Below are 25508 nucleotides of genomic sequence, written 5' to 3'. Positions count from 1 at the left end.
ATTTTAAATAAACATGGGAAAAAAAATCATGATACCATAAAATCAGGGCTAAAAACCAACTCTCAAAATTTTACTGAATTCAAATTCTTTTTTTAAACTAGGAATTTATTAGGTGATGTGAATATAAAAATTTTTGATTTAATCATGTATTTTTTGTATCAACAATAATAAACGTATTGATTTTGAACCATTTTATTTATCACAAAGAACATAGCAAAATAAGTAAACTAAAAATGTAACATAACTGTCTATTTATACCAGTGGCGTAGCTACGGGGGTGGTTTTCGGATTTGGACCCCTCCCAGAGCAAATTTTTTTTTTAGATTATACGTTCAAAAGACTTAAAAGTTACTTTATATCAAATAAACATGAATATTTATATTTTTGATGTTCGTGGAAGGATAATATATTGAGATAATCTACTAAATTATAATAATATATTATTGATGCATTAACTATATTTATTGTATAATATCGAAGATATTGTTATGATTTTTAAGATAAACCTGGCCGAAGGCCCATTAGAGGGGGTCTGGGGGGCGAAACCCCTCAGTCTTATATATGTATGGACCCCCTTTAAGGAAAATTCCTAGCTACGCCACTGATTTATACAAAATATAATGCAAAAGAATGATATAATTTTAATATAAGAGGAAATAATTTTATGTATTTAAGAAGAATCTTGCATGCGCATCCAACTTTTTAGGCACAGGCAAGCTTGTATAGTATGCTCATCTAGTGAACAACGTTGGTCTGTTATAACATACCATCCTTCTGAAAAAGCCCTTTCAGAGCTAGATGAGGTGGCCGGAATTGCTAGATAATCTCTGGCAGTTTTTGATAATACTGGATATCTATTTTTATTTAATTTCCACCAATCTAATGGATTTGTATCATTGGAAATTGTGGCTTCACGTATTTTCTTATTTCTAAGTTGTTATTATTATGAGGTTTCACCTGATAAATTTTGTCATAAAAGAACAATTTTTTGTTATTTTGTGCTTCATTTTTAAGTTCCGCTGAATTGTTATTATTTATTTTATAAATATTGTATTCATTAGTAAGATATCCAATGTTTCCATATTATTATGCTTTAATAAATGACTTGATAGTTTAAATCTTGGGTCAATCATTGTTGAAATAATAAAGAGGTGTTTATTAAAATTAATTTATTAAGTTTTGTTAAGGCAGCTAAAGAAGCTGTCTTTAAAATAGCATTAGGATTATTATTATAACTCTCCACATGCTCAAAAATACTGGAATATAAAGGAATAATTGTTGAAATTGTTGGAGTATTAGCACATGAGGCCATCTCTGTAGCAAAATTAAATGGTTTCAGAAATTCTCGGTATATTTCTATATTATTCCACGCTAAGGCACTAATATAATTTTCTTGATTGGTATTTTGTAAATGATTGGGATATGTTGTCAAATAGGGTTTGAGCAATATTGCTCTTTCAAGCATTTGGTATGTTGAATTCCAACGTGTTGGTATATTCAAAATTGGGTGAGGAAATTTTAAGTGTGGATTTTTTTCAAGATATATTTTTTCGAGTTTATTAAATTTAGATATAGAAAGTTTAAAAATTTTTTAAAAATTTCTTATTTTTTTTAAAGTTGTATTTAAGGGTTCCAATGCAGCCATGACAGCCAAATGTATAATATCGCAAAAGCATTTGCACACATTATCAAAATTATCTTTTTGTTTTAAAATTTTTAGAAATGCTAAATTATTACTTGCATTGTCTAATGTAATGCAAAAAAAATCAATTTCAAATTTTACTTTTAATACAGAATTAAAAATATTAATAGAATTATGTGCTGATTTAAAAGGAATAAAATCTAATAAATGATTATTTAATTTAAAATCATTATCAATATAATGAATTGTTATGCACATAAAGGGTATTTTATTTGGATAGGATCAAATGTCCATTGTTAAGGAAAATTTAGATGTAATGTTAGAAAGTACAGATTTTAAATTGAAAGAACTATGATAATGTTTCATAATTTCTATTTTTAGTGTTTTTCTAGAAACTAATGTTAGTGAAGGGTTACAATATGCTATTAAATTTTTAAAAGTGATATCCTCAACTATTGAAAAGGCTAAATTATTTTGAATGAAAAAGTTTATAATTAAATTATTTAAATCAGCTTTATTATTTATATTATTAAGTAAAAATGATTTTATTGTCTTAATTTTTTTACTGCCAATATTTATTTGCTCACATTTCTTATATAATGTTGGGTGGATGGATTTAAGATGTGTCCATAATCCTGAGGTTCCAAAATTGGGAAGTGCTATTTTTTTTTACATTTATTACAAATTGCCTTTTTTTTATTATCACAAGTAGTATAAAATTCCCAGATTTTTGCTGAATTTCGTCTTTTATTAGATATTGATAATTCTTCTTGTTCATTATCGCTATTATTATTAGTACCAACAGCATCTATATTTATTAACTCTATTTGGTCTTCATTTATTATAATATCCTAAATAAATAGATAAAATTGATATATATCATGTAAAAAATTTACTTCAATAATAAAAATAAACTATAATTATAAATAACAGAAATATTGATATCACAGTAGTATTTGGAAGAAATAACAGATGTGATCAGTTTTTGCAATGAAAGTAAAAAAAATACCACGATACGATAAACCCAAATAATTATGTTATTTTTAATATTGGTATTGGTTAAAATTGTATTTAAACAATATATCAAAACCAATATATTTAGGTAATTGGTATTGGTTGTAAAAGCAATCCCAATATTTAAATATATATTGGTTTATATTGGTATTGGTATTGTAAACCAATATTATATTGGTATTGGTCCCACCCCTACTTGTAACTATTTACTTTTGATACTAAATTTTTATATATAGTGACATGATATTTACTATTGTAACCGGCGATTCAAACCGAGCCGTTAAACCAGTATTAAGCTGTTATTATTTTCCGAGACTGAATCGTTAAGAAATTTGTCACCCGAACCTATAAAAATGCTTGTGAACCGATTTGAACTATTTTATAAATTCTTTTAAATATGATTAATAAGTTTAGACCGATAAATAACAGTAATTATTTTACTCAAGTTAACATATAAAACATAAAAGTGTTCTTAGTCATAAAATATATTCTTCCTCCTTTATATAGATATAATTTGATGTAGGAGAATCTTGAAAATAGGCTGGCACGCGAAGAGGTTTGAACCGATTTCTAAATGCTCAAACCGGGCCGACATTATTATTATTTACTAATTGTACCTTAACCGATATTTGTTACGGTTTGGATACCTGATTTAAACTTGTTAAGTGAAACACCACCTAACAACCAAGGTTTTAAATTAGAGATATTTGTTTAATTATAAAATAGCTCTGAATTAATAATCTTTATTATTCTCTTATTTTAAGTTAATAATTATTAAATATAACTTTTTACTTAATTTAACCAAACCTAACTATTTAAAGGTCAGGTTTATCTACTAGGCTTAGTAAATTTTAATAGAATTTTGTTAAATCGTTCTATTTGAGTTGACTTTAATAAAAACGGCTAGCTCAATATTGTATGCAGAGCAATATAATGCAACTCTGAAAATTGCTAATACACAAAGGTTTGGACATCTATTCATGAAATCTCGTTTCTTGCTAAAAAATTTAGTTAGCCATTTTCATAAATAGGCTCAAATGGAACGATTATGCATCACTAGTTATATCGATTTTCCAAAATGTTTAAGCATAAAAAATTAGCGGTCAATTCTAAGATATAAACATTTATAAATAGGCTATTTTAATATCGGCACCGCCATACTAATAATAATGAAAAATATCGTCTTTTAACATAATTTTATTCTTCTTTTATTTATTAAACTGAAAGAAACAATTTTCAACTTGTTTCCTGAACCTAAAAAAATATAGCATTCATTTTTAATATAGTGTAAAGATTAATATTAATTTTCTTTGATAATTTTTTTAACAAAAATTACAGTGAAAAGCAATGGGGCCTTTTGCTTCAAAGAGCGCTAAGCGCCCGCTGCTTCAATGATGCTCCCCTAGCTTGTTCACTGAAATGAAGATACATTTTTATTTTTTTTGGAAGATTTCGGTAGCCAAAATATTTCAAAAATAAAAATATATATTAATGTATTTGCATATTCAACACTTTTCGAAAATGTGTCCAAGTATCATCAAAATAATTTTAATGCTATAAATAAATATTTTAAAAAATAAATAAAATTAATTAAATAATTATAAATTATTAAAAAGGCAAATCTTTATAAAAAGCTGCTTTTAAAATATCGGTTTCTTGACTTTTAAATAAACTGGATATTCCAGTTGCCGGGACTGATGACTCACTTCTTCCGGCATATTTAAGCCGAATACCAAAATAATTTAAAAATCTCGTTTGAATATGATTCCAAGGGCCCTGATTCTTGTGTTCTTCCTGGGCCCATACTAAATCTGCTATATGATCGCGGGAATGTTTAGATAGAATGGTTTGAATATGATAAGCTGGAAAAGGGGACAAAAGTTCTATCCTTACAATTTTAACGGTGTCCGGGGCAAGGTAATTTGATTCTGTATTAGAATTCATCTTCTTCAAATTGGGAGCATGATTTAAGAGCGAGTAATAATGTTTGCCACTGCAGAATACTAATCTAGTGATGCGTTGAAATGGACGTGGATCGTCTAAAACGGGTAAGAAATGAGTGTCTCCAGTGAATTCAGCGATACGTGATTTCGCAGCCTCGAATCTAAATATGAAAAAAATATGACAATAATAAATTGTTATAAAATGAGGAGTCTATGAAAGGCAATATATAGATTGAAATCAGAGATCTGCACGACTCAGTATGGTGCTTGGCTAAAAGAAAAAATTTGGGCTGGAAAACCAGTGCCATAACTTTTTCAGAGGGGGTGGGGAATTTGTTTTAATAATGATTATAAGCTGGCTGGGAACAATGAAGGTCAACTGCCAGATCTTAATGGTCTAAGACCGTTTCGGAAGCGATAGAGGGCTGATTTTTAAAATAAATATTTATTTTATTGCAATAACGTTTAGCACATAATTATTTTTTTAAAATTACCAGAGATCTCACTCACTCATTTTCTTCATGAAACCTGGAAGATTGTCAAGAAAACACTATATTAATAATCATAAAAGCAATATATACCCTGCGAACAAATATTTTCTAGGAGGATCCTGTCACAACAAAAAATAAACAGGCTTTCTAATAAAGGGATTCTCCTCATGTGTATGACTCTTAGATAAAAACGAGATATACTCATCCAAATAAATCATCAATAATGTATTTTATAATGAATATAAAATTATAGCGAGAAGCATACAGAAATTTAACTTTAAAATATAAAAAAAAGACCGTTTTTGGTCGGTCTTTGTTTCAAACCCATCTTTAAGTTTTGGCTTGGGCTGGGCCAAAGACCTGACCGTAACTTTCACTAGCAAGAATTTGGTATCTTTTTTAAAAAATCTTAAATAAATACAAAAATTTTTTATATACTGAGCTGGGCGAAGAATTTTAAGGTCGGGGCCAAAATTTTGCAGAAAAAAAAAATTTCAAATGATGGACCGAGCTGATCCGTTATCTCTTGTTGAAATTATTAAGGGGGTTTGGGTTGGAACTCATGTTGATTTTTCATGGAATTCATCATATATATTTTTACAAGAATAGAGAAAATTTTCATTTGACCTACCCCCCCCCCCCCCCTTTTAATTTACCACACTAAAATCGACATATATATTCTCTTATAAATTATCAAGCAAATGCAAATATGATCCTGACGATTTATTAAAAAAAATTAAGACCTCTAACTACATATTTTTATAAATCTCAAAATCAAGCAAAATTAATTAAACCTAATATTTTGATAATTAAAATTCTATTAAAATCTGAACGTATATATTTTTACCTTATATTTAATTAATATATATTTATTGTTTTTTTTCTTCTCTTTTCAAATCTACTATTAAAATTTACCTTATTAGTAATTTAGGGGCTACAACGATTAATGGCGCGGTTAGTTTACCATCATTTAAAGAACAAGCATGAGCCCTTAGCAAATGAAAGTATTGCGCGGTAGTTGTAGGATTTACGACAGTAAAGTTGATGTATTTTTCTGGCTTTTTTTTAAATATAAAAAATAGTTATGAATAATATAATATTTTTCATAAATTAGACTACAAATTACCATAACCTTATAGTGATAAGAAACTAACTACTAACCAGCCATATAAAACATATAATTAAAATCATAACTGGACTAGAAGCATCAATTTAGCATTTTATCGGTAAGAAAAATTCAATCTTATAAATTGAACGATATAAATATAAAAAAATTGAAACATTCCTAAACTCTTCAAAGTTAGTTATTAAATTTAAAAATTGAAAAACACATTCTTCCATTATTCAATTTTTCTGAATATATACAAATATTTTTTTATTTCATTTTACCAACCTCTCTTTCTTTCTTATCCTGTATAATTTGTTTATATCCCAAATTTTTCATAGATTGAGGGTCGTTAGAAAGCTGTAAGAATCGTTCAACCCTGCAGGATGAATGTTCCGGGCCGGTTCCATCCATGCCGTGAGGCAACAAAAGTACTAAACCAGTGCTTAAACCCCATTTCTCGTAACATGAGCTAATGAATGTATCGATCAACGTCTGGGCTCCGTTAAAGAAATCACCGAATTGAGCTTCCCAAATAACCATGGTGGTGGAAGGTGGGTTAGGAAGCGTGCGGGAACTTTCTATAAAATTGTTATTTTATATCCGAAATGGAAGTTGTATATTATTTTTTTAAATTGGTTAAAAATTAATAGAACAGGCATCGCTATTTTTATAAGATATTAAAATTTTCAAGGATTAATTCGATTAACAATACAAGTTTTATAGATTTATAGAAACTAAATAGATAAGTGGATATAAACCTTTATGAGCTAAATTATGAGGGTTGTACCAAGAGTATCCCAGTTCGAATGAGAGGGCTCCTAACTCGTGAAGAGGGCTATTAATTATCTGCAGAAAAGCCTTCTGTCTAGGTACCATATGATTCAAGGGAATTATTTTTGCGGGACATTGATAAAGCTTGAGTGGATCATTCGTTGAAACTAACAATAAAATATTATTAGCATACATTGAAAAAAAATAAACAGGTAGAATAAATGAATACCTCCACTCCATTTAAAGATCTTCAAACCAATGATGTATCTATCCTATTAAATTGGCGATACATTAATTTAAAGTTTCTATATATAGGAGTCTGTAGCGACATTTTTTGGTTTGCACTTCGACTAATTGTCTTTATCATTATATGAATGCACATTAAAGTCCTTTAATCGATATACAAACCACATTGGACATTTCTAAATGCATTTAATAAATTAATCGTCAACCTAATAGTATATATATGCATCATAGCTCTATTTAAGTTTAAATTTACCAATAATTAAAAAAAAATTGATGTGCATATTTTTTAATAACCTTCTTCATTTATAATAGGATAGTTCAACGTGTTGTAGTCCGTGAATTCGAAATGCCTATGACTAAATGTTCCCCTACCCGAGTCTTGTCCCGAAAACCTAATCTATTTTTATTTTAAAATCAAGAAATCAAAATAAGGTTAAAAAAATCTTATTATATTTACTAACACTAAATAATTATAATAGTAGCTAATCTAAATTTATCTTTTTTCTAATTTACCTCTCTTCTAATACACCTTTCTTCTAATGTACCACCATTTAATATAATCTCAATAATATTACATATTTATAACAAAAATATATATGTATAAAATTATTTATAAACATGAATTCCTTGCAGCAATAACGAGCCGAGTGCTATCGTTTCCGAGGTACCCCAATCGACAACTATCTCATCGACGCTTTTGCTAAATAAGTTTATCCGCGGCAAAACATGCACTTTTTCGAGGTGAGGATGCAGCTTAAAATGTTTATAGTATGTGTCATTATGAGCGCGTATATCGACCGATTTATTGGCGATATATGCTAACGCGCTAATGGGTAAACCGGTATACCATACGGAATTATGAAACGGAAAGTATTGAGAAACATCTGTTTTTGATATCGATGGTGTCTGATTTTAAGTTTAAATATAAAAGCGAGCATAATAAGTGATTTAAAAAAAATTAATAATAGGTAATTTTAAAAAAATTGGTATTATTTAAATAATCTCGTCTTGTAATAATATAAAAAAGAATAAAGCTATCCCATGTTTGATGTTATATCAACATCTAAGGGGCGTTACGATTATGGGTAGGGCTTGGCCCTAAACCCCTATTTGTTCTGCCCTTAGTGGGATCCAGCCTCTGGAAATTCTGACTAGTCATTTATGTTTAAATTATTTTTATTTTCTTTTGGTTATTTTTTTTAAAAATATGTATATTTTTTTATCGCTATATCAGTGAAATTAGCAAAATTGGAGAAATTAATTTCAAATCAATTAGTGTTATATTAGCGCCTATGAGTGCTCCAGAATAGTACTAGCCAGTAGGAAAAAATTACTAGTACCAAAATTTTAGCCAACTTTACGATTAAAAAGGTATTGAAAGAATTTATTCTGGAAATTTTATGAATGTTTAAAGCGTACTTATGTATTATTTTGACCCGTTTGGAAGACACAGCATTTAAAAAAAAATAGAAATTCAGAAAATGACTAAAATTGGCTTCGTGCCAGAATGGAAAATATAGAAGAACTAAATAACTGGATGGTTTGCGATCATTTTTAGTATCTGACTATTAATTATTAATTTCTTAATCAGGGATCAAAAAAACCAAGTTATAATCTAATAAAAAAAATTTATGAACAAGGCAAACATAATTTGGTGAAATAATAAAAAGTTTAATAAATTCTGTCTAATGAATTTAGTTTTTTTTTCAATTTATTATTACAATCATACGAAATTCAATATAAAAATATTTTGAAAGCACAAAATTATACATAATTATATCTTCCATGGGGGAAGGGGGTTCAACCCAAGTCTACCCTTTCCTATGCCATTGTATAATATTATCACTTTCAATAATTTGAAAATTATAAAAAATAAATTGGGTCGAGAATCTTTGAATTATTCATTATAATTTGTGTCAGTATTTAAAGCTGTGCCATTAAAATGCCAATTAATCATAATAAAAAAACGTGATATAATTTATTGAATCGAATCGATTACCATTTGTCGATCAGTAAGCCCGCCATTCGATGGGAGAGATAAAAGGTTGTAATCATAAAACTTTCCTATTTTTAAAATTGATTAATAAAATTTAAATGGCAACAAAAAAAATATATAAATGATGGATAAAAAACTTATATTAATCGAAAATTATAATCATAAAATTTTTTTATCAACCAAACCTACCTTGATCAAAATTTTCCTTGGTAGACGAATTAACATAATCGCGGGCTGCTGTTAAAGCATCGTTAAGTTTTTTTTGAGAATCCTCCTTATATTTGTCCCAATACTCTAGAGTAGCTTTTAATAGCATAATGTTATATAAAAGTCATTATAAAAAAACCGAAACTAGAGCCGCCATATAAGTCATAGTGTAGGGTTAAAAGATCATAAAAAGAAAAAATTGCTTCAGTTACGGTTCACAGCCTTAAAATAATGGTTAAATGTATAAAATCTTAATAAAACTCCCCAAGGAAAGTAAACAATAAATAGTCTTTCCATGATTACCTTTTTTAAATCAGTATAATGGGTTTGCAGAGAAATAATAAGGATTCGTTGCCCCCGATAAAATTGAGAAGTATAATCTAAATACTTGTAAAGTTTAAAATTTTATAAAAGGTTTATTTACCTCTAGAATAAAGAAAAAATTCCCTCCTTATTGGTTAAAACATATGTACCATTATAATTTAATAACTACCCTTCAATAGGGGGGGGGATTCTAAAATGTCTTCATTATGAGGATACATAGTATAAAAGTATGCATTCGGGGAAGATTTGTAAATTAAGATAAGATTTATAAACGGAGACTAATTTAAAATTAAATTAGATTGTTAAGAAGTGAATTTCATTCAAAAATATAGTATGAATATTTTTTGCCAATAATTTCCTTTAATATTATTGCTGATAAACGGCAATTTCTTTAAAAATAAATAGTTTATAATTGTCCACAAGGAAAATTTAAATAATAATATAATATATTTTAACATTTTTTTTACAGTATTCCTTATAAGTTTCGCTGTGGTTATTGGATAGAATATTAACCAGATTTTGTGTGTACATGTCTGGAACCGATTTTTTGGCCTGTATCATACGGTAGATGTGAGGATTGGTAAAAGTTGGATCATCTATTTCGTTATGCCCGTATCTTATAATTAATATTTTACATTATTTATCATTTTCTAGGGGGAGGGGGAGATTAAAAACACCAATTGAGAATTTATCTTTCTCTCTATCAAGATCTTTTATTTTTATCAAAATTTTACTGTTATTAATTTTAAAAAGGCTTGGGGATAAGGCATACTAACTAAATTATTAAGGTTCGCGTTTATTTCTTTTCCTTCTTTGATGATAAACTTCATTTATTATTTTCCGATTATGATAAAATATAAGTCACAAATATTTTTAAAAGATGACGACTGAAAAATTAGAATATACTATAAAAATATATTATAAAAAATGAATAAAGTGACTATATAAATATATTTAAAAAGATGGGAAGAAGGATAACCCGAAGGAAAAATAGATGGAAAACAAACTTGCGGTAACAAACTAAATTAACTAGAACGTCTTTTTGATATTTTTGCCTGTAAGCCAGTGCTACTTGAGCCGCGATAGCCGCTAATTCGGGATAGTCGCCATTTACATGTATTATTGGATATCTGTAATTATTCAAGGATCAATTTTTTTTAAATGATCAGTATCGGTTTGGTAGTGAATTTATGCAAAAAAAATAATTGTTTTTGTTATAAATTATAAGATGAAGAGATACATCTTCCTCCATAACTTCTATTAAATATCCCAGTAAAGGTATAAGTCTACACAATATTTTTTTTCAATCTTTTTCTAAGGAATATAAAGCAGAGATGCACAGATATCGAAACTCAGTATAAAACCTATACCTAACATTAGTGTCTTGTGGATATATCTTTTTTTTCAATTTATAAAACCCGTTAATCTTAGCTATATCGGTAGGGTAAGGGCTCGATCGTGTTTGAAAATGTTCGGCGGTAAATCCCAACTGATTGTTCACTACGAGATGCACGGACCCTCCTATATCGTAATGTTCGAGGTTAGCTAAATTAAATGTCTCGTAAATCACGCCTTGCCCCGCGAAAGCCGCATCCCCGTGTATTTGCAATAACAGAGAATTGGTTCGCGCCAAATAATTATGAATACCCTTGTAAACATCGACGTCACTATATTTTTCCCGAATCGAATGATGGATTTGATGAGCTTTAACAAAACCACATGCGACAGGGTTAATAGCTTCGAGATGGGAAGGGTTAGGGAGAAGAGTGATATCCAAAGAACCTTTTTTTTTTAAAAAAAAATGTTTATAAAAGATCTGTGGATATATCATTAGATAAAATTTACCGATAAAATATAATTCAAATTAAAACGCCCAATTATGACGTCATTTCCGGAAAATAATCTGATTATCAATTACCATAACATATGAAATTTAAAAAAAAATGTTAAATAGTTTAACTTCAGATCTAAATTCAACATTTAACCTTTTAAATTAAATAAACCTTCTAAATATACAAAAAATAATGTAAAATTTCAAGTATCTGTATCTTTTGCATACTAAATAGTTAAAGATACAGATACTCATTTAGAAGAAAGTATTTAAGAAATTGATATAAGCATGCAAAAAAATATAAGATAAAAGTATTTAGTATACTGCCCAACTCTGACTATATCTTATATATATCTGAGACCTACCAGTCCGGCCCAGTGTATTTTAATTTTTTTAAATATACTAGGGCTGGGTCTAAAAATTACTTTTTAAAAAAACCCGGGCTAGACCGTATATTTTAAATCGCCATTATTAGCTATAAAAATTAAAAATAAATATAACATATTTAAAAAAAAATCAAAAAAATCCAGGTCAGGCCTAAAAATATAAAACCAGGGCTGGGCCTGGCCAGAAATTGTTTTTAAAAAAATCCGGGCCAGGCCGTGCTAATGGCACCTCTGAAGGTCTCTTTATATATTGGTAGTGAACATTACAGTTTCTATATACGATATATTATTTAAATTATGAAAATATTTCTTATAATTTAATTAATGAATCAAGAAGGGTTAAAAAAACTTGTATTAAAAATAAAAAATAATTTTTTCACAAAATATAAATATAATTTTTGGATGAAAATCATGTGCATAATTTTAGGCATAAAAAACGAAAAATATATATCAGAATTATATCTAGTGATGTGCGCGATCCATAAATTTTTTCCGATCCGATTCGATATTATTATAAAACTGATCTGATTCATGTTATTTTATATTTACCAATTACCATCTATCTTTGCCAATGTCATAAAAAAAATCAACATTTTCTTTTCAAATAGCCAATCTTCTTTCACGAACAGGGTTGCCAGGAAAAATTATTCGATTGTGGCAGATTTTCATTAAAAAATTTTTCTTGAACGCTTCTCTCCCAAACCTTTTTTTTCCCAGCCTTATGACCGGATTACCATGCATTCTTAGCTAGAGCGAATTCGCGGCTATGTATATAAAATATGATATAAATATTATAATTCTATATTCAATTTTATACAATTCGCAGCAAATTCGTGCTTGCTAACTGTGAATGCAGGGTTAATAGGAAAAATAGTTCCTAGCCTAAAAAAAATGCTAATTACGGATTTATTTTTCAAATATTTACAAAAACAAAAGGGGGATTTTTTTTTTAAAAATTTTTTAAATGATAATTGTTTTATCATTTTAAAATTTAAACAATTAGCTAATAGGTTATTATATAAAATCCTGCCTTTTTATTGGTTCATAGCAAATTTAAGAACGAGGGAACCAATAGAAAGAGTAATTGAATTTCTTGATTTTTAAATTGTTTTTTTTTTGGAGGGGGGGGGGGTAATATAGTGCGCACAAATTGAGCGCTGCGTTTTGTCGTAATGTGTTAATAATCAAAAACGTAACGCATCCCTTGTTTAAATTGAAGTTGCATAATATCGACGATTCAATTTCAACTACGTTTCAAAATAGGATTTGTTTTTGAAAATTATATTATCGTATGCCATTTTATATATTTTTATAAAAATATCATTTTGATATAAATAAGTTATTTTTTTACATTTTATATAATATTACAAAATGAAAAGTAAAAAAATTATTGACCTGTTTGAGGTTTTTTAAATGGTTGCTCACGCAAAATGGTAATTTTATTAATTTGCACTGAACAAAATATTGCAATTTTGACAGCCTGAACAACATTAGCAGAATACTTAAAAAAACGTCTAATAATAGCCATTTACAAAATAGAAACCTTTATTTTAATAAGTCTATGTTTATAATAATTTTAACGTTAAATATTTCATATATTTATGAATTTAATCGAATATAAATTGCAAGATATAACATTTTCCCAAAAGATATAATTTAAAAATTCATATTTTTAATTATATAAAAACAATTTTTAATATATAATAAAAAAACAAAGTAACAATAAAATTTCCGCAAGATATGGCATTTATGTAAATATAACAAAAATGGCAATTTAATTTACAACATAATATGATATTATAATATAAAATGACATACATTTAAAATCCATGTAAAGATTTTTATTTTTTTAGAAGAATAGAAAAATTTATAAATTACAAAATGCAAATATTAAAAATAACACCATATAATTCATTTATAGCTGGCAGAAATGCTTAGATATCTATTTGCTAAATCTCGATGCTTGCATAATATTATTTTGGTTAAAATCTTAATCGGGCCGTTTTGAAAAATCGACCCGAATCGGGCTTATTAACAACACTAATCCTGAAGATCGAAATTGGGAAAAGTTGTTTTTCTAATTTTAGTATTATTAAAACTCTCAATGGGTAATTCAACCCAACTTTACCAGACCATTAAGGAAAGAATTGAAAATTTTGACATTAATTTTGATAATACCACACATCATCGATCCTACAAATAAATTAACAAGTAATCCCTCCAAACTAATATATAAAAAGATCAATAATTTCAATCTCAAAGGAGCTTTCGAGGATCTTGCAAATGAAAATTCTTTGACAAATGACAACGTAATCACGAGAAACCAAGTTTTAGAAAAATACCTAGACCCCAAATACCCCCCCCCCCCCCCCCACACAACTGCTCATAATAAATAAAAGTTTAAATATATCTTAAGTACAAGTCTTAACAGCTGTCAAATCTTTTCCAAGAGATTGAATTTCAGGCCGTGATTACTTCCATCCATCATTTGTTACCAACCTTTTAGATTTAGACCTTTCTGATTTCTTACTCAATTCATTAACAAATTTTTTTATTTTAATTATCAGGAAAATTGCCACATAATCTCTCCCCAGTAATCTTTGGTGCTCGATTAATTGGACTTAAAAAATCTGAAAACCAAGTATGTCTAATAGCTATTGGAATTTTCTACCGCCGAGCTACTTCAAAAATTATTTGTAATCGCCTCAAATCAACCATAGCTTCAAGTTTAACCCCGTACCAAGTTGGGCTCGGAGTGAAAGGAGGCTGCGAAGCTGCAATTCACTGCATTCAATTAGTTTTGTCCAACCTTAACCAGAGGAATTTATTGTAAAACTTGACATATCCAATACTTTTAATTCAATAAATAAAAATAATGTGATCAATACCTTCTTAAAAACTTTCCCCGTTTATCACAATTATATCCCTCTCAGCTACGGTATCCCTTTCTAACGTAGTTGCTAACGATTTCAATATTAAATTAGGTTAACAGGGAGATCCATTAGAACCCTTGCCTTTTTATTACACTCGTAAACATATTATTAGTGATATCATTCTTTCATGCAAACTTAATCTGCACGTTTGGTACCTGTATTTTGGACGATTTCGGGAACCATTTTATCAATTCAGCAATGTTTTTATATAATTAATAAATATTTTAATTAATTCAATTTATCCATAAATATCAAAAAATGTGAAATTTATCCACCATCCCCCCCTACTAATCCTTATTTAGATAATTTTCGACAAACACTCTTGCGAGATTCCAATATTAGGAGCCCTGTTAGGATGCACAGAAGGAGTTTTCAAATTTTTAAATAATAATCTACAATCATTATTTCTCAAACTACCAATTTTAAATAAATTACCCATCCATCAAGCTTATTTTATCCTCAAAAATGCCTTTTAATTTCACAAATAATCTTGTTCGAAAACGTAAGATGTTTTCGCGTTTGAAACTCTTTTAAAAGAACATGAACAAAACATTTTAAGAATGATGCAAGAGTTGCTAAATATAAAATTGGAATCTAACTCCTAGGTTCAGACAACTTTTATTTGAAAATCGGGAGGCTTATGAGATCTGCGATAACTATTTCCTTTTTTCTTATGTCTTCTACAAAATCCGTAAAATACATAATTTCCCAAATCATTTCAATTGAAAATGATAGTTTGATGGACGAAGTCTTAAATTGCTGGAACATCAATGCTTTACCAAATACATTTCAACCAAAATAATTAAAGCAAAAAGACTGGGATCTAGGATCGGTATTTCGTTCTTTCGCTTACCTCAGCTTGAACGATGATCACCAATACAAATCCCTGCTCAGGAAGATTAATTTCAATATCTCCGGTCATGAATGACTTGATTCCTACCCCAGTATCTTAAATAATCAACTAATAGATGATGAATCTTTTCGTTATGCAATCAGTTTGCGCCTGGGCATACCATTTTAAACCAATACACTTGTAATAAAAGTAATCAGGTTGCTGACTGTTTTGATTAGACGTCAGGCACTTCATTGTAAATTCATATAAAAAATTAATCAACACAACAAAATAAACACATTAATTGCTACACTCAATAAGTCAAATTTCCTGCTCATTCTTGAACCCACATACTGCATAGAAGTAAAAGTCCTTTTTATATCAGGCAAACCCTTGGTCTGAGGATTTTACTTGCAATATCCTCTTCTTAGGGCAGTCATTAAAATGCCAAAAATATTCATACCTGATGGGCCACTTTGTCCCCATCGTAGCTACATCATCCGGCTCCTTTAGGCAAGCGGCTTTGAATTTTTTCAAAAAGATTTCGAAATCAACAAGGAAATAAAAAAATATATATTCCCTTTTTATAATCTTAAACAAAATTGTTATCACAACAATTCGGTCCAATTATTTAAAGTTTAAAAATTCTTAGCCCGAATCATTCATTTTATCCTTTTAAAATTGTTTACATAAGTAAATTTATATATTTTTTTATTCATATTCTGTTGTAAATTAAACCGCTATTTTTGTTATATAAAAATTATACAAATCAAATTATTTAAAAATGCTCAATCTTACGAAAATTATTTTGTTACTCATTTATTAAAATATTAATTTTTAAAAAAAAATTAATTATTTTTATATATCTTTTTGAAAAATGTTATATCTTTCATTTTATAAATAAAAAAAATTCATAAATATATGAAATATTAAACTTTAAAATCATTATAAATGTAGACATATTAAAATAAAAGTTGCAATTTTGCAAATGAAAGATATTTTTATAACATTATAGAATTGGGTGTTGAGCAGTCTATGTTGATATAAGCTTATGGCTAAATGTGACTCGTGAAATATTTTTAAAGTCTTATTGCTGATAATATAACATCATATTTTATAGTTCTATCTTTTAAAATAATTCAAGTTTTTTGCATTAAAATTAATTAAATGTTGGTTCCCTTTCAAAATTTATCAATTTTATGTATAAAATATATATTATATAATTATATAATTATATATAGTGTTGTTAAAAAGTCGAGTTCTTACGACTTGCGACTCGAGTCGTAGTCGTAAAAAACGGCTCCGACTCAAGCCGATCAAGGAGCCGCATGAGTCGGCTCACTTAGTCGGCTCGCTTAGTCGGCTCACTTAGTCGGCTCGCTTAGTCGGCTCACTTAGTCGGCTCGCGTAGTCGGCTCACTTAGTCGGCTCACTTAGTGGGCTCAGAGGGTAGCTTGAGTTTATTTTAAATTTAGAGCCAAAAATTATTTTAAAGTTATTGAGAAATTTTAAATAATAATGTAGAATTTTATTTATTTATTTTTAGTAAAATAATTTATTTTATTTATATTTTATTTAATGCAAATAATATGTTTTGATTTGATTATAATAAAAATGGATTTATTTATTTGATTTTTTTTTAAATAAAAAAAAATTAATATTTTTGAGCTAAAAATTTTAAGAAAAAAATATTTTTGAAACATATTTTGCTGATTTTTTGAAGAAATTTTATTCTTTTGTTTTATCATAAAATTTTATTCTTTTTTTAATTATATCATAAATAAATAATCTTTTAGGTCAAATCTTCTATAGTTTTTTTTATATTATTTTTATAAATATATCTATATTTTAAGTTTATTATTAGAGGTGGCTTTTTCAAAATATTTTTTTAATAAATATATTTATATTTTAAGAATATTAAAAGAGGTGGTTTTTCTAAATTATTTTTTTATTAATATTTATGTCAAACTTTTTTTTAATGCCGCAATTGTCATATGCGTTATTTTTTAAGATTTTTGGACACAAAAGGGTTATAATATAATTTATATTGTAAAGATATTATATTATAAATTCAATGAAGATGTTCCCTGGAAAAATGATAATTATCATAATAAATAGGTAGGTATATTTTTGAACATATAAGATTTTTTTGTGACGCTAATGGGCAAAAATATGTTTGTTTAACAGGTAAAATTTAATGTAGATGTACCCTAGATAAATGACAATTGTCATAATAGTTATTTTTAAAGTTTTTCGAATTTTTTTGACGTAAATGGGCTAAAATAAGCATTGCTAACAAGTTAAAATAAAATTTAAGTGAAGATGTACCCTAGATAAGTGACAATTGTCATAATCGTTGTTTTTAAAGTTTTTCGAATTTTTTTGACGTAAATGGGCTAAAATAAGCATTGCTAACATGTTTAAATAAAATTTTAGTGAAGATGTACGATAGATAAGTGACAATTGTCATAATCGTTGTTTTTAAAGTTTTTCGAATTTTTTTGACGTAAATGGGCTAAAATAAGCATTGCTAACATGTTAAAATAAAATTTAAGTGAAGATGTACCCTAGATAAGTGACAATTGTCATAATCGTTGTTTTTAAAGTTTTTCGAATTTTTTTGACGTAAATGGGCTAAAATAAGCATTGCTAACATTATTAAATAAAATTTTAGTGGAGATGTACCATAGATAAGTGACAATTGTCATAATCGTTGTTTTTAAAGTTTTTCGAATTTTTTTGACGTAAATGGGCTAAAATAAGCATTGCTAACATGTTTAAATAAAATTTAAGTGAAGATGTACCCTAGATAAGTGACAATTGTCATAATCGTTGTTTTTAAAGTTTTTCGAATTTTTTTGACGTAAATGAGCTAAAATAAGCATTGCTAACATATTTAAATAAAATTTTAGTGAAGATGTACGATAGATAAGTGACAATTGTCATAATCGTTGTTTTTAAAGTTTTTCGAATTTTTTTGACGTAAATGGGCTAAAATAAGCATTGCTAACATGTTTAAATAAAATTTTAGTGGAGATGTACCATAGATAAGTGACAATTGTCATAATCTTTGTCTTTAAAGTTTTTTGAATTTTTTTGTCGTAAATGGGCTAAAATAAGCATTGCTAACATGTTTAAATAAAATTTTAGTGAAGATGTACCCTAGATAAGTGACAATTGTCATAATCGTTGTTTTTAAAGTTTTTCGAATTTTTTTGACGTAAATGGGCTAAAATAAGCATTGCTAACATGTTTAAATAAAATTTTAGTGGAGATGTACCATAGATAAGTGACAATTGTCATAATCTTTGTCTTTAAAGTTTTTCGAATTTTTTTGACGTAAATGGGCTAAAATAAGCATTGCTAACATGTTTAAATAAAATTTTAGTGAAGATGTACCCTAGATAAGTGACAATTGTCATAATCGTTGTTTTTAAAGTTTTTCGAATTTTTTTGACGTAAATGGGCTAAAATAAGCATTGCTAACATGTTTAAATAAAATTTTAGTGGAGATGTACCATAGATAAGTGACAATTGTCATAATCTTTGTCTTTAAAGTTTTTCGAATTTTTTTGACGTAAATGGGCTAAAATAAGCATTGCTAACACGTTTAAATAAAATTTTAGTGAAGATGTACCCTAGATAAGTGACAATTGTCATAATCGTTGTTTTTAAAGTTTTTCGAATTTTTTTGACGTAAATGGGCTAGAATAAGCATTGCTAACATGTTTAAATAAAATTTTAGTGGAGATGTACCATAGATAAGTGACAATTGTCATAATCTTTGTCTTTAAAGTTTTTCGAATTTTTTTGACGTAAATGGGCTAAAATAAGCATTGCTAACATTATTAAATAAAATTTTAGTGGAGATGTACCATAGATAAGTGACAATTGTCATAATGGTTGTTTTTAAAGTTTTTCAAATTTTTTTGACGTAAATGGACTAAAATAAGCATTGCTAACATGTTTAAATAAAATTTTAGTGGAGATGTACCATAGATAAGTGACAATTGTCATAATCTTTATCTTTAAAGTTTTTCGAATTTTTGCTAAAATAAGCATTGCTAACATGTTTAAATAAAATTTTAGTGGAGATGTACCATAGATAAGTGACAATTGTCATAATCGTTGTTTTTAAAGTTTTTCGAATTTTTTTGTCGTAATTGGGCTAAAATAAGCATTGCTAACATTATTAAATAAAATTTTAGTGGAGATGTACCATAGATAAGTGACAATTGTCATAATCGTTGTTTTTAAAGGAATTTTTTTGACGTAATTGGGCTAAAATAAGCATTGCTAACATGTTTAAATAAAAATTTAGTGAAGATGTACTATGAAAATCATAATATTTATTAAATTTTTGTCAATTTTTCTTTAACTTTTATTTATTTTAGTTATTCCTTTTTAATTTATTTCTATTTTTTATTAATATTTATGTCAAACTTTTTTTTAATGCGACAATTGTCAGCAATGCTTATTTTAGCCCAATTACGTCAAAAAAAATCCTTTAAAAACAACGATTATGACAATTGTCACTTATCTATGGTACATCTCCACTAAAATTTTATTTAAACATGTTAGCAATGCTTATTTTAGCCCATTTACGTCAAAAAAATTCGAAAACTTGAAAAACAACGATTATGACAATTGTCACTTATCTATGGTACATCTCCACTAAAATTTTATTTAATAATGTTAGCAATGCTTATTTTAGCCCAATTACGTCAAAAAAATTCGAAAAACTTTAAAAACAACGATTATGACAATTGTCACTTATCTATGGTACATCTCCACTAAAATTTTATTTAAACATGTTAGCAATGCTTATTTTAGCCCATTTACGTCAAAAAAATTCGAAAAACTTTAAAGACAAAGATGACAATTGTCACTTATCTATGGTACATCTCCCCTAAAATTTTATTTAAACATGTTAGCAATGCTTATTTTAGCCCATTTACGTCAAAAAAATTCGAAAAACTTTAAAAACAACGATTATGACAATTGTCACTTATCTATCGTACATGTTCACTAAAATTTTATTTAAATATGTTAGCAATGCTTATTTTAGCTCATTTACGTCAAAAAAATTCGAAAAACTTTAAAAACAACGATTATGACAATTGTCACTTATCTAGGGTACATCTTCACTTAAATTTTATTTAAACATGTTAGCAATGCTTATTTTAGCCCATTTACGAAAAAATTCGAAAAACTTTAAAAACAACGATTATGACAATTGTCACTTATCTATCGTACATCTTCACTAAAATTTTATTTTAACATGTTAGCAATGCTTATTTTAGCCCATTTACGTCAAAAAAATTCGAAAAACTTTAAAAACAACGATTATGACAATTGTCACTTATCTAGGGTACATCTTCACTTAAATTTTATTTAAACATGTTAGCAATGCTTATTTTAGCCCATTTACGTCAAAAAAATTCGAAAAACTTTAAAAACAACGATTATGACAATTGTCACTTATCTATCGTACATCTTCACTAAAATTTTATTTTAACATGTTAGCAATGCTTATTTTAGCCCATTTACGTCAAAAAAATTCGAAAACTTTAAAAACAACGATTATGACAATTGTTACTTTTCTAGGGTACATCTTCACTGAAGTTTTATTTAGACATGTTAGCAGTACTTATTTTAGCCTATTTACGTCAAAAAAATTTAAAAAACTTTAAAAATAACTATTATGACAATTGTCATTTATCTAGGGTACATCTACATTAAATTTTACCTGTTAAAGAAACATATTTTTGCCCATTAGCGTCACAAAAAAATCTTATATGTTCAAAAATATACCTACCTATTATGATAATTATCATTTTTCCAGGGAACATCTTCATTGAATTTATAATATTATATCTTTACAATATAAATTATATTATAACCCTTTTGTGTCCAAAAATCTTAAAAAATAACGCATATGACAATTGCGGCATTAAAAAAAAGTTTGACATAAATATTAATAAAAAAATAATTTAGAAAAACCACCTCTTTTAATATTCTTAAAATATAAATATATTTATTAAAAAAATATTTAGAAAAAGCCACCTCTAATAATAAACTTGAAAAATAATATAAAAAAACTATAGAAGATTTGACCTAAAAGATTATTTATTTATGATAAAATTAACAAAAGTATTTCTTAAAAAATTTAAAAATTAATAAAAAAATCAACAAAATATGTTTCAATATTTTTGTTCAAAAATTATTTTTTGCTTAAAATTTTTAGCTCGACGAAAATATGAATTTTTTTTTATTTAAAAAAAATCAAATAAATAAATCCATTTTTATTATAAGATCAAAACATATTTGAAATAAAAGTTAAAAAAATTTTTTGTTTGATAATAATAAAATATTAACATTAAATATAAATAAAATAAATTATTCACTAAAAATAAATAAATAAAATTCTACATTATTATTTAAAATATCTCAATAACATAAAAATAAATTTTGACTCTAAATTTAAATTAAACTCAAGCTAACCTCTGAGTCCACTAAGTGAGCCGACTAAATGAGCCGACTAAGCGAGCCGACTAAGTGAGCCGACTAAGCGAGCCGACTAAGCGAGCCGACTAAGTGAGCTGACTAAGCGAGCCGACTAAGTGAGCCGACTAAGTGAGCCGACTAAGCGAGCCGACTAAGCGAGCCGACTAAATGAGCCGACTAATGCGGCTCATTTAGTCGACTCGAGCCTTAGCTGTTTTATCGACTAGAAACTAGGCTCGAGTCATAGCTAAGTCGACTCGGCTTAGCCGTTTAACAACACTAATTATATATATACAATCATAAAATAATCAAAAACATTGAAAATATCAGTTTTGAAAATATTGGCCAGATCTACTATTTTTTTTAAAGCATTAAATATTAGCCCTGATCCAATCTGATATTTAATATAAGAATCAGCATGGTTCTAAATATATCTAACAGTGTATTGATAAAAGTACTAATCCTCCTTTAAATATATCATATTTTATAGTTCTATCTTTTAAAATAATTCAAGTTTTTTGCATTAAAATTAATTAAATGTTGGTTCCCTTTCAAAATTTATCAATTTTATGTATAAAATATATATTATATAATTATATATATACAATCATAAAATAATCAAAAACATTGAAAATATCAGTTTTGAAAATATTAGCCAGATCTACTATTTTTTTTAAAGCATTAAATATTAGCCCTGATCCAATCTGATATTTAATATAAGAATCAGCATGGTTCTAAATATATCTAACAGTGTATTGATAAAAGTACTAATTCTCCTTTAAATATTCTCAGCCCCCCCTCCCCACTTTTAATCAATATATCCTTCATTATATCACATCTATACAACATAACCACATATTGAGTTATTGTTATTTATTATAAATATAAATCACTAATTTGTTCACCTTTTTTTGAAATACATGAATATTCCATATTAGATCTTTTATATAAATGAGATAAAACATCACCAGTTAATCCATAATTAGCCATATTAGGATCTATTTCTGAGCTTCCTAAAATTTTGGTAAACAAGGCTTCTGATTTAAATTTTAAAAATTGATGCAAAATATTTATTCTTCCTCTATGTGGCATACAAATGAAGAGATATTTGATATTATCATTATTTTGAGTTGAGAGTTCAGTTTTAAATAAGGTATTGGATGATAGATAACTTTGTTTTAATTCATTTATAAATGCTATCATACTCTCAGAGCCTTCATTAGAGTACCACTTTAAGGAAGGAAATTTTTTGTGAAAAAAATGGTCCAATATCTGAGAATCATTCAGAATTTTACAAAGATTTATTTTATTTTTTAGATTTGCCTTAAATTGCAGTGCATTATCATTAATACTAATTTGCAAATTGTTATAGTAAGAATATACTAGAGTTTTATAAATATCTTCATATCCTAATCTCTCATTCTTGTCTTTTATATGAATAAATTCTGTTGCTATTTTATCACAATATAAATTATTATATATATTTTGAATTTGAGATAGATCATTTTCTTTACTATCTTCATTTGTATTAGAGATACATAGTAACTTTATTAAATTTGAATAAATATCTTCCTTTTTTATAATTTGTGGATATAGTGGATTTAAATCTGAAAAAATATAACCATATTTCTTGTAAGAATCAATTATAAATAATTTATAGTTTTCAAAATCTATGCTACTAGAAGATGGTATAACCTTGATAGAATTATGTACATAAGAAAGTTTAAAATATTCAATTTTCAATCTTTTAACTATAAAATATCTTATATTTTTATTTAACATTTTTTTAAAATTTTATTTATCACATGTTTAAATGAATGAAAGTTAAATAATATATAAAATTTTTTAAAATTATATTCACAAACTTCAACCAACTATATATATTGTTTACATTTATTGAACAATCTAAAAATTAGATATGCTAAGTTATAAGATTAATAAGGGAGTAGATATCGACGCTGTAGCAAATATCCACCATTTTTTTGATTAATAGTTCCTTCCTTCTAATTTTTTATTATCTAAAAAAAATGTTTTAGAATTGGACACCAAACAACCATAAGTTGCTGTTTTTTACACCTTAAAAGGTGCGCAAGCTCCTATTCAAAATGTGATCATTAAACTATAAGTTAAATATTTATCAATTGAGTCAGTTATTAATTTTACATATATTTAAAATATATTAAATATAATCATGGAATATAATGCAGAAGCACCAATCTGAGTTCTGTAAATATCATTTTAAGCAAATAAAGATATTTAAAAGTTGTAGTAAATTTATTAAAAAAAGGAAAGAAAAACAGAAAAACAATGTGTGGATGTCAAAGTGCCCTTTTCCTGAAAAACATTCTCTATCCCTAATATTCAGGAATCTTTCAGACGCATTCAATCGTTAAAAATTTAAATTTCACCAATTATCATCTTTGGAAATAAAAAAATTTCTGAAAACATCCATTAAAAACCGCTTTGAAAAAAAGTTCTGTCTGTATAAAACCTACTTTATAGTGGAAAACCAATATTATTATACCAGTCAAAGTCCAGTAAAAGACTGGCAGTCATGTCTGTAAAATTTATCCCCCCCCCCCCTTCCAAATATAGTTTTGAAAATTATATCTATGAGATAGCGGTAAATAAATATAAATGAAAATCAAAATTTTATATTGTAACCTGAACTTAGAACACGTTCCAGAAACTGAAGTTAAGGATAAATATGAAAGGAAAACAGGACGAAAACAATGATTCTGATAACTCGAAAATTCTGGAAAATAATATAAATTATATATTAATTTTTCGATTGCCTTTATAGCCTCCTATCATATGCAAGCCGTGCCATCCACATATTATATCATCGCCATGTCATGATGGCAAATGATATTAAAAATAATTTCTCTTTATTTAATTGTCTTTTTCTTAAAAAAATATTTTACATTATTTTTTTTAAATATTATATTAAATTTTTTTTAAAATCATACTCATATTAGTTACATGAGTGTAAAATAATATTTATATGTTTATATTTTACTGTCTGAAATGGTAATTATATTTTACATTATATTAATTATGAAAAGAATGAAGGAGGGATTTACCTGCGAGTAAGTAAAAATATATTTTATTATTATTAACTAACTTTTTCTCTTTTTACACATCGTATATATACTATATAAAATTAGAATATATACAAAAAAACAAAAAGTAAGATTACTAAAAATAAAAAGTAAGGTTACGAAAAATAAAAAGTAAAGTTACAAAATTAGATTATAAAAAGTTTGTATGCAAAAAA

The 25508-nt window shown here is 26.9% G+C and overlaps 1 protein-coding gene across 1 annotated transcript; it reads right to left on the bottom strand.

The window, feature by feature from the left end:
• Positions 1-3884: 3884 nt before the first annotated feature.
• On the bottom strand, positions 3885-23627 carry LOC135931201 (2-oxoadipate dehydrogenase complex component E1-like). Its single transcript, XM_065468145.1, has 12 exons — positions 23137-23627; positions 11161-11524; positions 10750-10872; positions 10210-10358; positions 9401-9514; positions 9215-9279; positions 7834-8121; positions 7510-7612; positions 6957-7136; positions 6484-6776; positions 6006-6148; positions 3885-4760 (listed from the first exon to the last, which is right to left on the bottom strand). Exons 1-12 carry the CDS (start codon positions 23432-23434, stop codon positions 4265-4267), a joined length of 2616 nt encoding a protein of 871 aa, XP_065324217.1. The 5' UTR covers positions 23435-23627; the 3' UTR covers positions 3885-4264.
• Positions 23628-25508: the final 1881 nt, after the last annotated feature.

Source organism: Gordionus sp. m RMFG-2023, chromosome 1 (assembly GCF_954871325.1).
Source record: "Gordionus sp. m RMFG-2023 chromosome 1, tfGorSpeb1-WG-v2, whole genome shotgun sequence".
Classification (NCBI taxonomy): Eukaryota; Metazoa; Nematomorpha; class Gordioida; order Chordodea; family Parachordodidae; genus Gordionus; species Gordionus sp. m RMFG-2023.
The sequence above is the reverse complement of the archived record's forward strand: the minus strand, read 5'-3'. Positions and strand labels throughout refer to the sequence as shown.